Genomic DNA, 17,042 nt, shown 5'->3' with positions numbered 1-17,042 from the left:
AAAGAAAAATAGTAGCCCAAACGTGAATCCTTCATTGCATAGTGATTCTTTACATAGATAGTAAATCCAAAGACTCTTGCTAGTACTTGACTTAGGCTCCTACTTGTACTTGACTCCCACTAGATAAAGACAGTAAATTAATAAAGAAATGAAGAAAATCTTATCATATATATCCCAATTCCTAACATCTCCAAACACCAAGTGACCTAGACTTGTGAAATTCAAACACCGGGAAAAAGGAGATGAGATACGTTGGGTAAGGAGGAATGGTCCTTGAAACATTCCGTGTTTCCATTCCAAAGGGAAACAATTTTTTTTTTTGAGAAATGCCAAACAACTCTATCTACCTTCCTACTCTTATAAAGCATCTCAATATAAAAACCAAGTAAAAAATTACAGAGATTAGAAGATAAAAATACATAAAAGTTTACCAGTCTTTGATAGAATCATTTCAACTTTACAAACCCTTAAGAAGAAGAAGTAATGGTAATAGAACAACGATCTTGTATTTAATTATTTAAACTATACTCATAAGCTCAGTGTGTTCAGTTCTATGTATCGAAAACTATATACTTCAATCTAACTACATACCATCAATCTTCCTTCTTCATAGATCTCTCTTTCACCTTCAACGGCAAACCTCCTTTCATCCTTAGAGTCAAAGACAATATCTGCTCAGGACAATGACCCTTACCTTCAACCTCAATCTCAAATCTCTCAATCACGCAAGCCGCAATCGACTTCATCTGTATATACGCCATCTCCTTCCCTAAACACATCCTCGGACCCGCATGGAAAACCGGGAACCGGAAAGGGTTCTCCGGCCGAAACACACCATTTTCCAACCACCTTTCTGGCATGAAACTCCTACAATTTTCTCCCCATATACTCTTCATTCTCCCCATCGCATACGCTTGATAGGAAACAAACCAACCTTTTCCAACAAAGGTTCCATCGGGCATGACATCATCTTCTAAGCAAGCTTTAGTGTCCACAGGCACAGGAGGGTAAAGTCTCAAAGCCTCAGAAATCGAGGCATGAAGATAATGCATATCTCGTAATTCTTCGAAACTAAAAGTTTCATTAGAACTTTTGTTCCACTCATGTTCTTGGTGGTTTTCGCCTGCCTTATTATTACGTATTGATTTGAGCTCTTCTAATATATTTTTCTCTATGTCTGGTCTCGAGGCGAGTAGCCAGAAGAACCAGGCTAGAGAGGATGATGTCGTGTCACGGCCAGCGAGGATGAAGCTTACGACGATATCTCGGAGGAATTCCTCTGAATTATTATCCTCATTTGAAATGAATCGTGAAAGAAGATCACTATCTTGGCGTGTATTCTCTTTCTTCCTTGCTCGTATGATCTTTGTGGCGAATTCATGGACGGTTGTGATTGATTCTCTCAATCTTCTCTCAGAACCCAGGTTGAAAACTTTCTTGATCTTCCATAGGTAGGGCAATGCATACATGAAGCGGCCGGCGGAAAGGTTCGTGGCATCCTCGAAGGCTTTGGCGAATTCCGGCGAGAGCTCGCCGGAATTACATAATTCACCGGCGTTGAGGCATGCAGGATCTTCATTGAAGGCAACTTTGCATACATTGTCGAATGCGAAGCGTTCGAGAATGTCTTGTAAGTCGATTATTTCGCTGTTTTTTGCGGCCCTACGTAGAAATGGAAGTAAGCGATTCCGTATCTCTTGTTGGACATTCTCCATAACGAAATTTCGTAGAGATTTCGTGTTGAATTCAAAGCTCGCCGTCTTTCTTTGCAACTGCCAAGTTGAAGGGATAGAAGAGAATCAACTAAAATAATTTAAAGCATGAATAAGAAAAAATCCGACAGTCAGCCGCATTTCAAAAAAGAAAAAGAAAAAGAAAAAGAAAAGCCCCAGAGCCAATGAGGAGAAGAGTTCAAATTAAATTTATGTCAATTTAAGTCAGTCATCTAATGTAGCCCACCATTGAGCAAAAATTCATATACTAATTAATCAGTCCTAAACGTGTATTTCACATTGAATGAAAGGATTAAGAATTAATCAAGAATCATTAATCTTGTTTAATTAACCCATCCATGGGGAGTGTGTTCGGTTGCATTCTTCAATAGTTTTTTACTTCCAATTCCAACTTCCTTCCAGAAATTCTAATTTTTTGACCGCCTTTATCTAGTGATTTGTAGAAATTGCTAGAGAGAAAGTCATGTAAAATATGTTTTTATGGTCAATATAAAACTTAAAGTCCATTCTTAGCCATTGAAAAAGGCACAGAGGCACTCCTAGAAAAGAGTTTAAGAAGTGCTCGGGAGAAGGGTTAAAGAACGTAGTCATAGAAACCCTCTACGTTTAATCACCTATAGTAAGAAACTTCAACATTGACCTCCTTTATGAAAATCTCATCAGATACCAACCCTCCTTTCTCTACAGAAAAATGTTATAAAACTGGTGGAACCCCCTTGTTTAGTGTTTCATGCAGAAATGCTAACCACTGATCTTTGGGATTTGCTAAGCTCCATCTCCAAAGGCTTTTAGCGGCTGGTCTGTCACAATTCAGACCAGCCACCTCGTGTAGGTTTAGATATTTTATAGTTAATGGTTTGTAAAGTGTCCTTAATGGCCCATTTGCTAATAAAATCAAATTAAAATGCGTAGTGATATCCCCCCCTCCTCTGATGGATATGCATTTATGAATAAAGGAGGTGGCCCTGGGCAGAAAAGCGGGTGAATTATACTACAAGCAGCAGCGAGCCCACCCCATGTAGCATATTTACACTACGAGGGGTGACCCAGGAAGAAATGAGGGTGAGCATATCACTCACACCGGCCCCATCAAGGTGAATTGACATAAAAAAGCATTAAAAGTGAATTGACATCAAAAAGCATTATATTAAAGTTTAATGCTCTTTATGTCAATTCACCTTGATGTGGTGTGAGTCATCCTACAGGGTGCGAATTTATCATCACATGCACCAGACCATCCGTGAAATGCCCTTTGTGATGGATGCTAGCAAGTTCCCATTAGGGATTATTATAAAGCTATGATGATAATAATTTGTGAATAATCATACCTAACTTGATCTATCATCGACTCTTCATTTCTGGGTCTTTTTTATTTCCTTCATTTTTTCATATATAACTTGTGAAACCATATGCATATACGATTATATGCAAAACTATTATACTAATTAGTATAAAAATATTATACTAATAAGGTAAGTGATATATTTGCCCCCACTTCTGCCCCATTCCATTTCATTTAGTGTATTTATGAGCATGGTTTTAAAATTTCGACCGAAATCCGAAATTTTGGACCGAAATCCGACCGACACCGAAATCACCAATAAATGAAATGGTCACTTATTTCGGCCAAAATTTCGGAATTTCGGTCGAAATTTCGGTTTTTCCGAAATTTGACCCAAAAATCTGTTTGTTTTTAATTAATTTAATATTTAACCGAAATTTCGACCAAAATTACCGAAATTTTGGCCGAAATTTAATATTAAATAAAATATGGGTTGGGTTTTGATTTCTGTACCAGATTTCGACCCAAATTTCAAAATTTGAAGGTCCGAAACCGGTAGCGAAACCGAAATTTTAAACCTTGTTTATGATTACTTTTTTACACTAGAAGGGGATGGACCAGGGAACAAAAGGGGGCAACTATATCATTTCCCTACTAATAATTTGTGAATAACCATTCCTAACTTGGTATATCATCAACTATTCTCTTCTGGGTCCTTTTTATTTCCTTCTTTTTTCTTCTTGAAAAACTACCACAAATGAAAGAAGACATGTTACTGAATTAGTGGCACTTAACACCATACCTTCCATAGGTGGCCGTCTGAATTGAAGATTCCTCGGCCAAGAAAGTCTTCTAACAGACCGATGAATCGATCGCCTTTCGGATAGTTTTCGAAGTTAGTTTTCAGCATGTATTCGACGTTTATCGGATTGGCCGTGATGACTCCTTGAATTTTTCCGGGGCGTCGGAAAGTGATGGTGTTTGTTGGGTGTTTTTCAAGGAATTCGGTCGACCAGTCGAGGAATCGGTGGCGGTTTTTGATAAATTCCGGAAGGATTCCGAGGACTGGGTAGGTTCTAACTCCCTTGACTTTCTTCGAAGAGTTTTGGTCCCAGAAGATGATGAAGAGAAAGATGGAGAGAAGGAAGAAGAAGAAAGATTGAAGAGAAAAGAACTCCATGTTGGTTTGCTTTTTGTTTTTCCTTTCTTTTCTTCTTTGGTTGTAAAATGAATGGTTGGAATGTGTAGAATTGGGGATTTTTGTAGTTAGAGACTTAGAGATAAGAGGAGAAAAGACCTATCTAGGCTTAAGGAGGTTAAGATTGTTGGCAAATTTAGAGTCACTAATTGAAATTTACTGTAAAAACATTTCTTGAGGAAAATTTTTTCCTAGGAAAAGTTTTCTCTATCTAATTTAGTGGGAAATGATAAATTCCAGGTATATCAGTATAAATTAAGGCTACTGATATTGGCACTGCCATGTTTTGTTAATTGCATTAACACTTACTGTAAAAATATTTCCCGAGGAAATTTTTTTCCTAGGAAAATGTTTTCTCTCCACAATATTTTAGGGACATGATAAATTCTAGGGATATCAATAGAAATTAAGGCTACTGATACTACTGGCACTTCCATGTTTTAATAATTGCACTAACTCATCTTGTCTTTTCTTTCTTAATTTGATTTGAGAGTTTTTTTTTGGGAATTGTGATAACCTTTAACAGTTATTTAACTACTATAAGGCAAAGTAGTTAGTGTAGACAGTTGGTTAAATACTAATAGACAAGGTGAGTTAGTGCAGAAGCATGGTACTGTGAATATCAGCCGCCTAAATTAAATGTCTCTGTAGATAAAACTTGAACTTGGGTGGTTCAAGTCACTTTTTTCATATGTAGTCAAACAACGAAAAAGCATGAAATTTTGGAAAAGCTTTTCTTTGGGAATTCAAACTTAGCAAATTTTGAGTTGTCTTTCTTGTATTATTTTCTTTGGGAATTCCATGATCCTAACCCTCCAAAAATTAATTACATATATATGATTCCCTTCTGCCCTATTTGGATTGCAGGATTTTTTTGGAGAAGTTTGGAAAATAACTTTTTTCTTCTTCTAAAAAGTAAGTTCAACCATGGCACTTCAGGTTTTATTTACAGGGACCTTTAATTGATAATGATGGCCCTAAAATTTATCATTTCCCTCTAAGTTGTAGAGACAAAACAATTTTGCTAGGAAATTTTTTTTTCTCAAGATATGCTTTTCCTGCAATCCAAACAAGGGCATACCAACAAATGACCTTTTTCTGCTGATTGTGATTGTGACTTTCAGCGTAGCGGTTCTCATTGTTAAAAGGAAAATGATAAAATGAAAGGGGGTTGTTATGCTCCTTCCTAAAAGACTATACTTATTGGTAGGGGTGCAACTTGGGTGAGGGGGGTCTGATTTTCCAAAACCCTACCCTACCCGAGAATTGCCGGATCTAATTTTTTATAGGAAAACCCGAGATTCATAAACCCGACCCTACCTAAGTTAGTTTCTCGGGTTGGGTCAGGTTTTCATTTTTTAAAGTAGGATAGTGACTAATTTTAAAGATTGTGGAAAAAAAAAACAAATCTTCACAACAAAAATCTCTAGATTTATGTCATCGAGTTTATAAATTTAAGGAGGACACTCTATTTTCACATAACAGTCATGAAAACAATTGTATCAATATATTGGAAAATAATTTTCTTTGTTATTCAAGAGATATTTAAGAAAGTCATAGTACACCCATATGAGTCGAGTCGCGTTACGGGTTTTTTTTCTTTAAACCCAACCCTACCCAAGATTGAGTCGGGTTTTCCAATTTAAAACCCTACCCTACCCAGGATTGAGTCGGGTTTTCCATTTTAAAACCCTACCCTATCCAAGACTCATGATTTCTAAACCCGATCCATGTTATTTTCGGGCCGGGTCGATGCGGGTCGGGTAAAACCCGACCCAAGTTGCAGCCCTACTTATTGGGCCGCTCTTTTGCCTGATATATGTGATCGCATCGGTTGGTCCATACTACAAGCATGCATCTGACTATGACCCTGTTCGTTTAAGATTGTGGCAACCGATGGTGAGGGCCCCAACCAATTGTTGTCACAATCTAAAACGAACGGGGCCTAAATGTTGTTTAGGTAATTAACCTTTGTCTTAGGCATGAGATATTTGTTCGGGAGGGGACGAAGATCATGTTGGGGTTAAAAGATGAGGCTAGGACTCGGTCTAGCCCACGTATAAGGTGTGTGTCAGAGGCCCGGCTCTGGTCTCTTCATGGCCCCCCACTAACACTCAAAAAGGTTCAAGAGAGAATAATTCGTGTCATACATGGCTGAGCTAGGCCGAGATATTTTTTTATTTGATTGTCCCAATAGTAGAATGCTTTCAATCGGCTCTACCTCCTCGTAACTCGCAAGTCACAATAGGTATCAATTAGACGCACAGTGATGTATGCAACTGAGTCATCTTAAGATACTGAGAGATTTAAACCATGTTCCTACATGATTGGAATTTTGAATAAGACTAATTAATCAGTTACCATTCCCATGTGCCCAGACCTATCTTGATCGAGACTGAAAACTGTTTCTAACATGGGCCCAGTTGAAACGGTCATTAAAATCATAGAATGGAAAAATCAGAATAACCACTAATAGGGATATGGATGGACTCACTCTGAAAAGAGAGTTGTAGATTTGTAGCACAAGAGAAGAGTATGTGCGCCTTACTAACTAGTGATCATAGACCAACTTAGGAATTCAAACCTGACAAGAAATAATTGTCTTTCTTGTATCATTTTCTTGGGAGATAGACCCTAGCAAATCCATAAATCCAATACATTTAAGGGCCGTTTGGATACACGGATTTTAGAATCTAGGTTTTTAGTTTGAAAACATTGTAAAAGAGGGTATGAATCAAGCTGCTGGATGCTATCCTGGTAGTGTTGCTTGGATTTTAAGCACGAAATTCAGGTTTTAAAAATCTCTCCTACATCCTATGATTTCTAAAACCTGAAAATATGGGAGGATCTGCTACTCTCTTGCTGATGGAACGTATATATTTATACAACAAATTGACATTTTGAATCCCCTGAGTGAAGGGGATTAGCTTACAATGGAAAGGTCCAATTTAGGAGTTCGAATAATTTTTCTTTTCTCTAGACCAAAAATTAGCTCAATAGTGTGTGTAGGCTTAATAAGAGGATGCCGTTTTTGTGCCTAAACGAGGAATTTCGGGTTTCAAATATAGGGAATGATATATTCGACCCTTTTATTACTTGGGGACAGCCCACTTTAGTGTAAGAGAGGAGTCATAAGGGTTGTACCAAGTAAAACAAATGTACCAAAAATTTATCGTCATTATTTTCCATTTTTTATGCGAAGGAAATGATATTTCTAGTTTTGTACCTCTGAAAAATTAATTAATATTATGTGATGGGTGGCCAGTCTTTTTCAAAATTAATGGAAAGGCCCACTCCATAGGATCATCCAAACCGTCCATTTGTTGGGCCACAACGTAGAATGGTTGTGCCCCAAAAATCAATTCCATGAGCCTAACCCTCTGATTCGTAGGATGATCCTAAGCCTTCCTGTCTATTGAAGTTTCCATAATGTGCAGTCCTTCTATAGATCATCCATAAGATGATCCAAAACCCTCTGATCTATCGAAGTTTCCATAATTTGTAGTTCCTCTCTCTCTCTCTCTCTCTCTCTATATATATATATATATATATATATATATATATAGAGAGAGAGAGAGAGAGAGAGAGAGAGAGAGAGAGAGAGAGAGAGAGAGAGCTGTTGGTGAGCTTAAGCGCACCAACAGTTTTCTTATATATATATATATAGAGGAAAGTGAAGCTACACCGCCCGTGTAGCTAACTTAGCTACACCGCCGGCTTAAAATACAATGGGCCCACATTGTTTTGGTGATCCAAACCATTCATTTGATTGGCCCTCACATAGATAGGGTGTCCACCAAAAATCAGCTCCATAGGATCATCCCAACCCTTCAAACTGTGGAGGCAAAAATGGACAAATTTGTGAAGGTTTTTACACGTTCATTTTTGCCTCCACAAATCGTAGGGTTGGGATGATCCTATGGAGCTGATTTTTGGTGGACACCCTATCTATGTGAGGGCCAATCAAATGAATTCTTTGGATCACCAAAACAATGTGGGCCCATTGTATTTTAAGCCGGCGGTGTAGCTAAGTTAGCTATACGGGCGGTGTAGCTTCACTTTCCTCATATGTATATATATATATATATATATATATATATATATATATATATATATATATATATAAAGAAAAGAGAGCGTACACCCTGGAGTAGATAACTTATCTACTCCCTACCTTAAAATAACAGTTGGGGCCACATCGTTTGGGTGATCCAAAACATTCATTTGATGGGCCCTCACATAGATAGGGTGTGCCCAAAAAATCAGCTCGATAGGATCATCCTAACCTTATGAACTGTGGGGGCAAAAAATGGACAGATTTGTGCAGGTTTATACATGTCCATTTTTGCCTCCACAGTTCATAGGGTTAGGATGATCCTATCGAGCTGATTTTTTGGGCACACCCTATCTATGTGAGGGCCCATCAAATGAATGCTTTGGATCACCCAAACGATGTGGCACCAACTCGTATATATATATATATATATATATATATATATATATATATATATATATATATATGTGTGTGTGTGAGTTAAGTGAAGCTACACATACGTGTAGCTAACTTAGCTACACCGACGGCTTAAAATACAGTGGGCCCACATTATTTGGGTGATCCAAACCATTCATTTGATAGGACCTCGCATTGATAGGGTGTGCCCAAAAAACAGCTCCATTGGATGATCTCAACCCTTCAAACTGTGGAGGCAAAAATGGACAGATTTATGAAGGTTTTTACACATCCATTTTTACCTCCACAAATCGTAGGGTTGGGATGATCCTATGGAGCTGATTTTTTGGGCACACCCTATCTATGTGAGGGCCCATCAAATGAATGGTTTGCATCACCCAGACAATGTGGGGCCCACTGTATTTTAAGCCGTCGGTGTAGCTAAGTTAGCTACATGTATGTGTAGCTACACTTTTTTCTCTCTCTCTCTCTCTCTCCCTCTCTCTCTCTCTCTCTCTCTATATATATATATATATATATATATATATATATATATATATATATATATATATATATATATATCAGAGGGTTAGGATCATGGAATTGATTTTTGATGCACAACTTATTTACGTTGTGGCCCAACAAATGGACGGTTTGGATCATCCTATGGAGTGGGCCATACCGTACATTTTGAAAAATATGGGTTTGTATGTCCACGCATCACATAATCTCTCTTCTACCCCTTTCCTTGAATTTCCACCCTTTTGTCTGTCTTTTCCTAAACTAACTCTATTATCAGGGAAAGACGAACAGAAGGGGTGGAAATGTAGTCATTTAAAAAAACCAATGTTAATCCTTATCCTTTCCTTACTCTACTAAAAGCGAGAATCTTATATTCTTCGGCACGTTCTTTTACTGAAATTCTCCTTATATCCCGCATATTCGTTTGTAAATCTACTTGGTGCCTATTGGTTTTCCGTCATTTTAATGTCCTTCTTGCCCTTGCAAATACATCCAAAAAAAACACCAGCTGTCTCCTTTTCCTCATTTTAGAACGGGGCACTCAAGCCTCTTGCGTGTCAAGAGAAACATCGGATAAAGATGTGGGCACACAATACCTAGAAGTTTCTACGCCCACTCAATAAGTAGGTTGTGTGGCAAACCTCATTTCCACATGATGATCCCAACCCTTCGATCTATAGAGGTTTCCAAAATATGCCCTTAGTCTATAGATTGTAGGACTAGGATCATCATATGAAAATGATTTTTTTTGGGAACAACCAATTTATATTGTGGCCCATTAAATGGACGGTTTGGATCATCCTATGGGATAGGGAGTACGATACTTTAAAAAAATACTTGACTGTACGGACTTACGCCATAGGTTGTATGCCAAAAATCATTTCCATAGGATGATCCCAAACCACTGACGAGGTTTCCAAAATATGTCATTCCTCTCTAGATTGTAGGGATGCGATCATCATATGGGAATGATCAAATGGACGGTCTGGATCATCCTATGGTGTAGGTTGTAAAATATTCGCTACATTTTTTTTCTTTCTTAATAGGTAAGCTGGGGTTTTGTGGGGACCCCTACCGACTTATTAAAAAATACTTCACTACGTGGGCTTACACTTTATTTATTCTAACAAGAATTTTGTGACAAAACTAGCAAACCAAAAAATATTTCTTACACACCCTATTAAAAAAAGAAGAAGTACTGTATAACTTACACCATAGGACGATCCAAACCGTCCATTTGATGGGCCACAACGTTAATAGGATGTTCCCAAAAAACACATTTCCATACGATGATCCTAGCCCTGTAGTCTATAGAGGAACGGCATATTTAGGAAACATGATAGTACTGTATAACTTACACCATAGGACGATCCAAACCGTCCATTTGATGGGCCACAACGTAAATAGGATGTTCCCAAAAAACACAAAAAACACATTTCCATACGATGATCCTAGCCCTGTAGTCTATAGAGGAACGACATATTTAGGAAACATGATTGGAGGGTTGTAATTATCCTATAGAAATGGATTTTGGCACACAACCTACTTACATTATGGCCCATCAAATGGACGTTTTGGATCATCCTGCGATGTGAGCCATACAGTACTTTTTGAAAAAAATACATTTGCCTAAATATTTTTTTCCCATAGGAAATGTTTTTCTTCCAGTCCAATAAAGAATTCTCTTCAGTAAAAGTTTTTAGGACCTAAAGTTGAGACCAACCAATATGAATCGGACTTTAATACACAACATGGACAAAAAAAATCACCCCCTTCCCCCAAGAAAATTTCTTCATAAAAAATGCTTGCAATCCAATAAAGGAGTATCAGGAATCAACCCTATTTAATTTTTATTTGGAGGAACCTTCAATTTATGATGACATCACTCTATTTAACCATAGTCATATCATTTCCCTTTAAAGAGCAATGATAGATACAAAGGAGCCCTTGCATAAAAAGCCAAAAAAGGGCTCTTCACTGGATCCACATCATTTTCAGTTACAATTTAAAATTGGTTGAAAAAGTAAAGTCAGTTACATTTGATGACGTGATCCAATCTAGAGCCCTCTTTTGGCTCTTTATGCAAGGGCTCTCTTGTATCTATTATTGCTCCCCTTTAAATCATGAAAAGAAAACATTTTCTAAAGAAAGTTTTTTTCATCGGAAATGTCTTTCTTCCAATCCAATAATGATTTCTCTTAGGTAGAAGGTTTTAGGACCTAAAATTTAAACAAGCCACCAGCCACCATAGGCAGACTTTAGTACACAGCTAACAAAAATATTCTCTAAATATGGAACCAATTTTATGACTAAAAGGTTTAACGACAGATTTGGATAACTTATTCATTAACAAAAGCTAACACGAAAAACAATCATAGAAAGCTGCAAATTTACTATAATTTGCATTTAAATTACCCACCTTAAGGTGGAGCCATATAAAGAGATATCACATTGCTATGATTCTGGACATAGACTTCTACTGACCAAAATGAGATTTATATAATAACTAATGTTTTCTATATGCACAAGTTAAAGAGTCTTAAACAACACATGATTTAATTACATGAACTTATTACCACTTTTACATGTTATGGGTTTCATATTTTTTGCTATTTTGGTTCTAAATTGAGTTTTAAAATTTTATATTATTGGGTAAATGTTAGGAGGCATATTAGTAGTATTTATGTACTAAAACTTCATTGGAAAATCAATAAGATTGATACAAGGCCCTGTTTGGGTTGCATGATATCAAACCTTATCTGATTGTTGAGTTTAACAACTGTCAGGCTTAGTTCAATTAGAGAAGTGTACAAATAAAGTATAGTGTTAGCCTAAGAGCTTCACATGTACCCAGTTTTGATAGATCACAAACCTATATTGATTGAAATAAAATGGACTAATCACTTGTTCGCAAAGATGTGTGTATCTAGCAGGTCAAGAGAATCATAGTTATGGTGGCTAGCCATTAATCATAAGCAGCAATCAAGCATGAAGAGCAAAAGGAAGTCAAGTGAGAATGAAGCCATGAGGAGCCCAAGCAAACGAATTCTTGAAGATCTGGAGATTCGAAGACTAGAACTTAGACAAATAGGCTAGGGCCAAGTTTATTTCCAAATAGTATGTACAAGATCTCTTATGACTTGTATTCTTGTTTGGGCACAAAGTGGTTTTTCAAAACAATCTTAAAAACCATGTTTTTGTCTCAGACGGACGACCCTAAAAAATGGATGTCTGCGGAGTGTACTGTTTTACCAGAGAAGTTTTATAAAAAAAATTCCACTAAGAATCTCGGACGACCGCAATATGAGGTCATCCGTTATTCTGGACGTCCGCAAAACTTCCGGCCGTCCTTGAACGTCATGATTTGAATTTTGAAACTTAAAATTGATTTTCTAAATCACAGGATTTGATAAATCTTCTTTGTTTGGAAAGTAAAACGGGCAAATCCTCTTTGATTTCTATAAAAAGGGTTTCATGCCTTCATTATCATTATCTTAAGCTTTTGAAAAACCCTTGAAAATATCTTTGCATTGATGATCTCTTACCTTGATGTGCCCTAGCTTTTGATTCTTGTCAATTGAGAGATCATAGGTTCATTTATTGTAATACCCCTTTAGTGAGAAAGCCTTGAGAGTTGTATAAAGCCTAAAAAGAGGCTAGAGAGTTCTTTACCCCGTTAATCAAAACACTTGTAGTGTGATGGTGTGGTGAGAGACGAGTTCTCTATTGGTGCTGTAAGCCTTTCCGAATTGGGCTTGGTGTGAATTCAGAGATTTTTAGTGGAGAAAGCCAGGGAGACAAACTTGGCAAAGTGGACGTAGGTTCTCGATGCGGGAGACCGAACCACTATAAATCGCGTGTGTTGTGTAGATTGCATCTTTCTCTTCCTTCTCTTGGTGATCCGTAAAACTCTTCCTTTTTATTTTATACTTTCAAGACAAAATACAAAAACCTAGTTTTATAAATTAAAAATCCAAAAATTTAAAAAGAAACCCAATTCACCCCCCTCTTGGGTTGCCAAATAGGATTTCAATTGGTATCAGAGCAACAGGCTCTTATATATAGGTTTTTCTAAAAATCTAAAAGAGAAAAAGATCCATGTCAAGCTCTTCCTCATCTTCCCACACCATTGAGGGACAATCTTCAACTAGACCACCGTATTTCGATGGATCCAACTATGGATATTGGAAGTCTAGAATGAAGATCTATCTCAAGGGCCAAGAATTTGGCATTTGGAAGATAATAGAGAAAGGATATAAAGAATCTACCACTGATTATGATGAATGGAAAACTGAAGAAAAGGCAACCTTCGCCTTGAACTATAAGGCTATGAATGCCCTTATTTGCGCTCTCTCTTCAGAAGAGTTCAATAGGGTTTCTACCCTTAAGACCGCCAAAGAAATGTGGGATACTTTGGAGGTAACTCATGAAGGAACCAATCAAGTGAAAAAGACAAAAATAAATCTTTTACTAAGTGATCTAGAATCTTTTCGTATGAAAAAAGATGAAACTGTTTCCAGCATGTATACTAGATTCACTTACATTATAAATGAGTTGAAAGGTCTAGGTAAAATATTTCCCAACGAAGACCTGGTCAACAAGATTCTCAGATCCCTCCCAAAGTCCTGAGATGCCAAGACAGAAGCTATTTAGGAATCCAAACAACTTGATCAAATCAAGTTGGAAGAACTTGTTGGATCTCTAATTACCTATGAGATGAAGTTGAAGAAGAGAGAGTCCGAAGAAATTGAGAATCTTAAAGAAGATGTGAAAAGAAAAGGAATAGCGTTCAAAGGGAACCTGGAGGATGATAGTAATGAAAGTGAAGAAGAGAGCACGAAAGTACTTGGAGAAGGACTTGCACTTCTCACCAGAAAATTTAAACGCTTATCAAAGTTTAATAGGAAGTTCAAGAAGGAGAAAGGACCAAAGAATGACAAAGAAGGAGAGCAACCTCGATGCCTCCGATGCCACAAACTCGGACACATCCGGACCGACTGCCCACTCAACAAGCTTGATGAGAAATACAAAGTTGGAGATCGGTACAAGAAGAAAGGGAAAGAAGGATTCAAGAAAAAGAGCTTCAGCGCAACAACTGACGGCTTGAGCTGCTCATCTGGAAGTGACTCAAGTGATGAAGAAGAGTCAAACACCGCCTTCGTAACTGATAGATATTCCTCTGAACAAGAGACAATCAATGAAGAAAAGCTCTGCATTCCGAGAAAGAACATGGTTCCAAGGAAGAGTTTTCACAAAGCTTTCATGGGATTTGAAACTCACGAAGATTCAGATGAGGTAACGCTTGTGAATTAAATGATGAATTATCCTTCACTTATGAAGAACTATATGATGCATGCGAGAAATTTCAACAAGGTCTACTTCTTGAAGTTTCAAAAAAATAAAAATTGACTAAAAATTTGGACAAATTGTCCAAAGACCTTGAGTCAAGTAGAAAGGAATGCGAACTGTATAAAAATGAAAACAAACTATTACTTGAAAAGGTTAAAGAATTAGATTCCTTGAGTCAAGAATGCTTAAAAGAAAACAATAAATTAATGCATGATCTTGAACAACTGCAGTTAGAAAACAAAGACCTAAAATGGGATAAAGAAAAGTTCAGTTTGAAATTCGCTCGTGGAAAAAATGTTCTGGATGAAATCCTTGATAGGAATGTACCTTATGGAAAGGAAGGTCTTGGGTACCAAAGTTTTCATAAGAAGCAAACCTATAAGGAAAGGACAGAAAACCTCTCTCAAAATCACTACCACGCTAGCACTTCACGAGCTAGTTCAAGTAAATCCACACCTACATGTCACTATTGTGGAATAGTTGGACATCTTATCTTTGAATGCAAAATTAAGAAATCTCCAAATTATGTGTGGATCAGAAAAGACAAGCTTTATGATACTAACAATGAAGGACCTAAAAAGATCTGGGTACCTAAATCAAAGGTCTAAAACTCTGTGACGTAGATGTGCTTGAAAAGTGGATCTGCCCGAGACAAATGGTATCTTGACAGCGGGTGCTCAAGACATATGACAATTGATCCTTCAAAGTTCTCATTCTTACAAGAAAAGAGCAAGGAAGTGTGACCTTCGGAGACAACGCTAAAGGTAAAATCATCGGAGAAGGTACGATTAAATTTAAGAATATCACGATTAATAATGTTCTACTAGTTGATGGTTTGGTTCACAACTTACTAAGCATTAGTCAATTATGTGATAATGGTCATGATGTTGTTTTTAAGAGTGAAAAATGCATAGTTAAGTTTGAGCATGATAATAAAATTAAATTCGTTGCTACTAGAGAAGGTAATGTTTATACTATTTTACTAGAAGAATTAAATGAACAAAGTGTTACCTGCTTGACCTCTTTTGAGAATGACTCCTGGACTTGGCATAGAAGATTAGGTCATTCAAATATGGAACTGATTTCTAAATTATCAAGAAAAGAACTTGTAGATGGTTTGCCTAAGTTAAACTTTCAGAAAGATCACACTTGTAGAGCATGCCAACTTGGAAAACAAATAAAAGAGTCTTTCAAAACAAAAAATATAATCTCAACCTCAAAGCCACTGCAACTAATTCACATGGACCTCTTTGGTCCTATAAAGACAAGTAGCTTAGGTGGGAAAAAGTAAGTGTTCGTAATAGTTGATGACTATTCTAGGTTTACATGGGTTATTTTCTTGGCATCAAAAGATGAGACCTTTAAAATGTTTTATAAATTGTGTAACCAATTACAAAAAGACAAAGGATGGCATATAACTCAAATAAGAAGTGATCATGGAACAGAGTTTGAGAATTACCAGTTTGATGAATATTGCACTAAATTTGGAATCAATCACAATTTCTCAACTCCGAGAACACCACAACAAAATGGAGTGGTAGAAAGAAAGAACAGAGCTTTACAAGAAATAACAAGAACAATGCTTCATGATAATAATTTTTCAAAATTTTTTTGGGCCGAAGCCGTAAATACGGCTTGCTATGTAATGAATGGAATTTTAATAAGACCTGATACAAATAAAACTCCATATGAACTGTGGAAAGGAAGAAAACCAAATATAAGTCACTTAAATATATTTGGGTGTAAATGTTACATAAAAGATAATCTGCACAAGCTTGATCCTAAAGCAGATGAGGGAATCTTTTTAGGTTATTCAAACAGAAGCAAATCCTATAGAGTGTTTAATCAAAGAACTTTAATGGTAGAAGAAGCTGTGCATGTAAAATTCGATGAAATGAAAAATGAAAAACAAGTAACTATTCAATTTGATGATGATGATCAAACAATTGTAAACCCACTTGAAAAGCAAAAAGAACAATTAACTGAAAATATTGAAGAAGATTCCCTAGAAAGACTAAACGATCAAAATGAAGAAAATGAAACAGAAGCTCAAGGAGAAGGGAGAGTGTGGAAAATAATGGATAGTCATCCAAGCTCCCAAATAATTGGAGAACCCTCAGAGGGAATGAAGACAAGATCGCACTACAGAAATATGTGCAAGCAGTCGGCTTTTATCTCACAAATAGAACCCAAAACCATAGAATAAGCTGAGCAAGATGAATTCTGGATGATAGCTATGCAAGAAGAGTTAAACCAATTTGAAAGAAACAAAGTATGGAAACTTGTTCCAAGACCAAAGGATCACCCCATTATAGGAAGTAAATGGGTCTTCAAAAACAAGTTAGACGAACATGGTGATATTCAAAGAAATAAAGCTAGACTAGTAACTCAGGGGTATAATCAAGAAGAGGGGATAGATTATGATGAAACATTTGCACCAGTAGCAAGATTGGAGGCCATAAGAATGCTCATTATAGATTACAAAGAATTGAATAAGGTTACTATAAA

At 36.8% G+C, this 17,042-nt stretch overlaps 2 protein-coding genes across 2 annotated transcripts; one reads left to right on the top strand and one right to left on the bottom strand.

Annotated features, from left to right (window-relative positions):
• Positions 1 to 400: 400 nt before the first annotated feature.
• LOC143846722 (cytochrome P450 CYP94D108-like) lies at positions 401 to 4,284 on the bottom strand. The gene is made up of 2 exons (XM_077355279.1): positions 3,818 to 4,284; positions 401 to 1,772 (listed from the first exon to the last, which is right to left on the bottom strand). Exons 1-2 carry the CDS (start codon positions 4,193 to 4,195, stop codon positions 594 to 596), a joined length of 1,557 nt encoding a protein of 518 aa, XP_077211394.1. The 5' UTR covers positions 4,196 to 4,284; the 3' UTR covers positions 401 to 593.
• Positions 4,285 to 13,283: 8,999 nt separating this feature from the next.
• On the top strand, positions 13,284 to 13,814 carry LOC143889967 (uncharacterized). Its single transcript, XM_077394404.1, has one exon. It carries the CDS (start codon positions 13,284 to 13,286, stop codon positions 13,812 to 13,814), a length of 531 nt encoding a protein of 176 aa, XP_077250519.1.
• Positions 13,815 to 17,042: the final 3,228 nt, after the last annotated feature.

The sequence above is a fragment of the Tasmannia lanceolata genome, unplaced genomic scaffold (genome assembly GCF_043159265.1).
Source record: "Tasmannia lanceolata isolate RefF3 unplaced genomic scaffold, GAP_Taslan_0.1 ptg000002l, whole genome shotgun sequence".
NCBI lineage: Eukaryota > Viridiplantae > Streptophyta > Magnoliopsida > Canellales > Winteraceae > Tasmannia > Tasmannia lanceolata.
Note: the sequence above shows the minus strand (reverse complement) of the source record. Positions and strands in the feature narration are given on the sequence as shown.

Coding starts and splice junctions, on each gene's coding strand:
- LOC143846722 (XM_077355279.1), bottom strand. CDS start 4,195: ATGGAGTTCTTTTCTCTTCAATCTTTCTTCTTCTTCCTTCTCTCCATC. Junction 1,773..3,817: donor CAGACGGCCACCTATGGAAG/GTATGGTGTTAA, acceptor TCAACTTGGCAG/TTGCAAAGAAAGACGGCGAG.
- LOC143889967 (XM_077394404.1), top strand. CDS start 13,284: ATGTCAAGCTCTTCCTCATCTTCCCACACCATTGAGGGACAATCTTCA.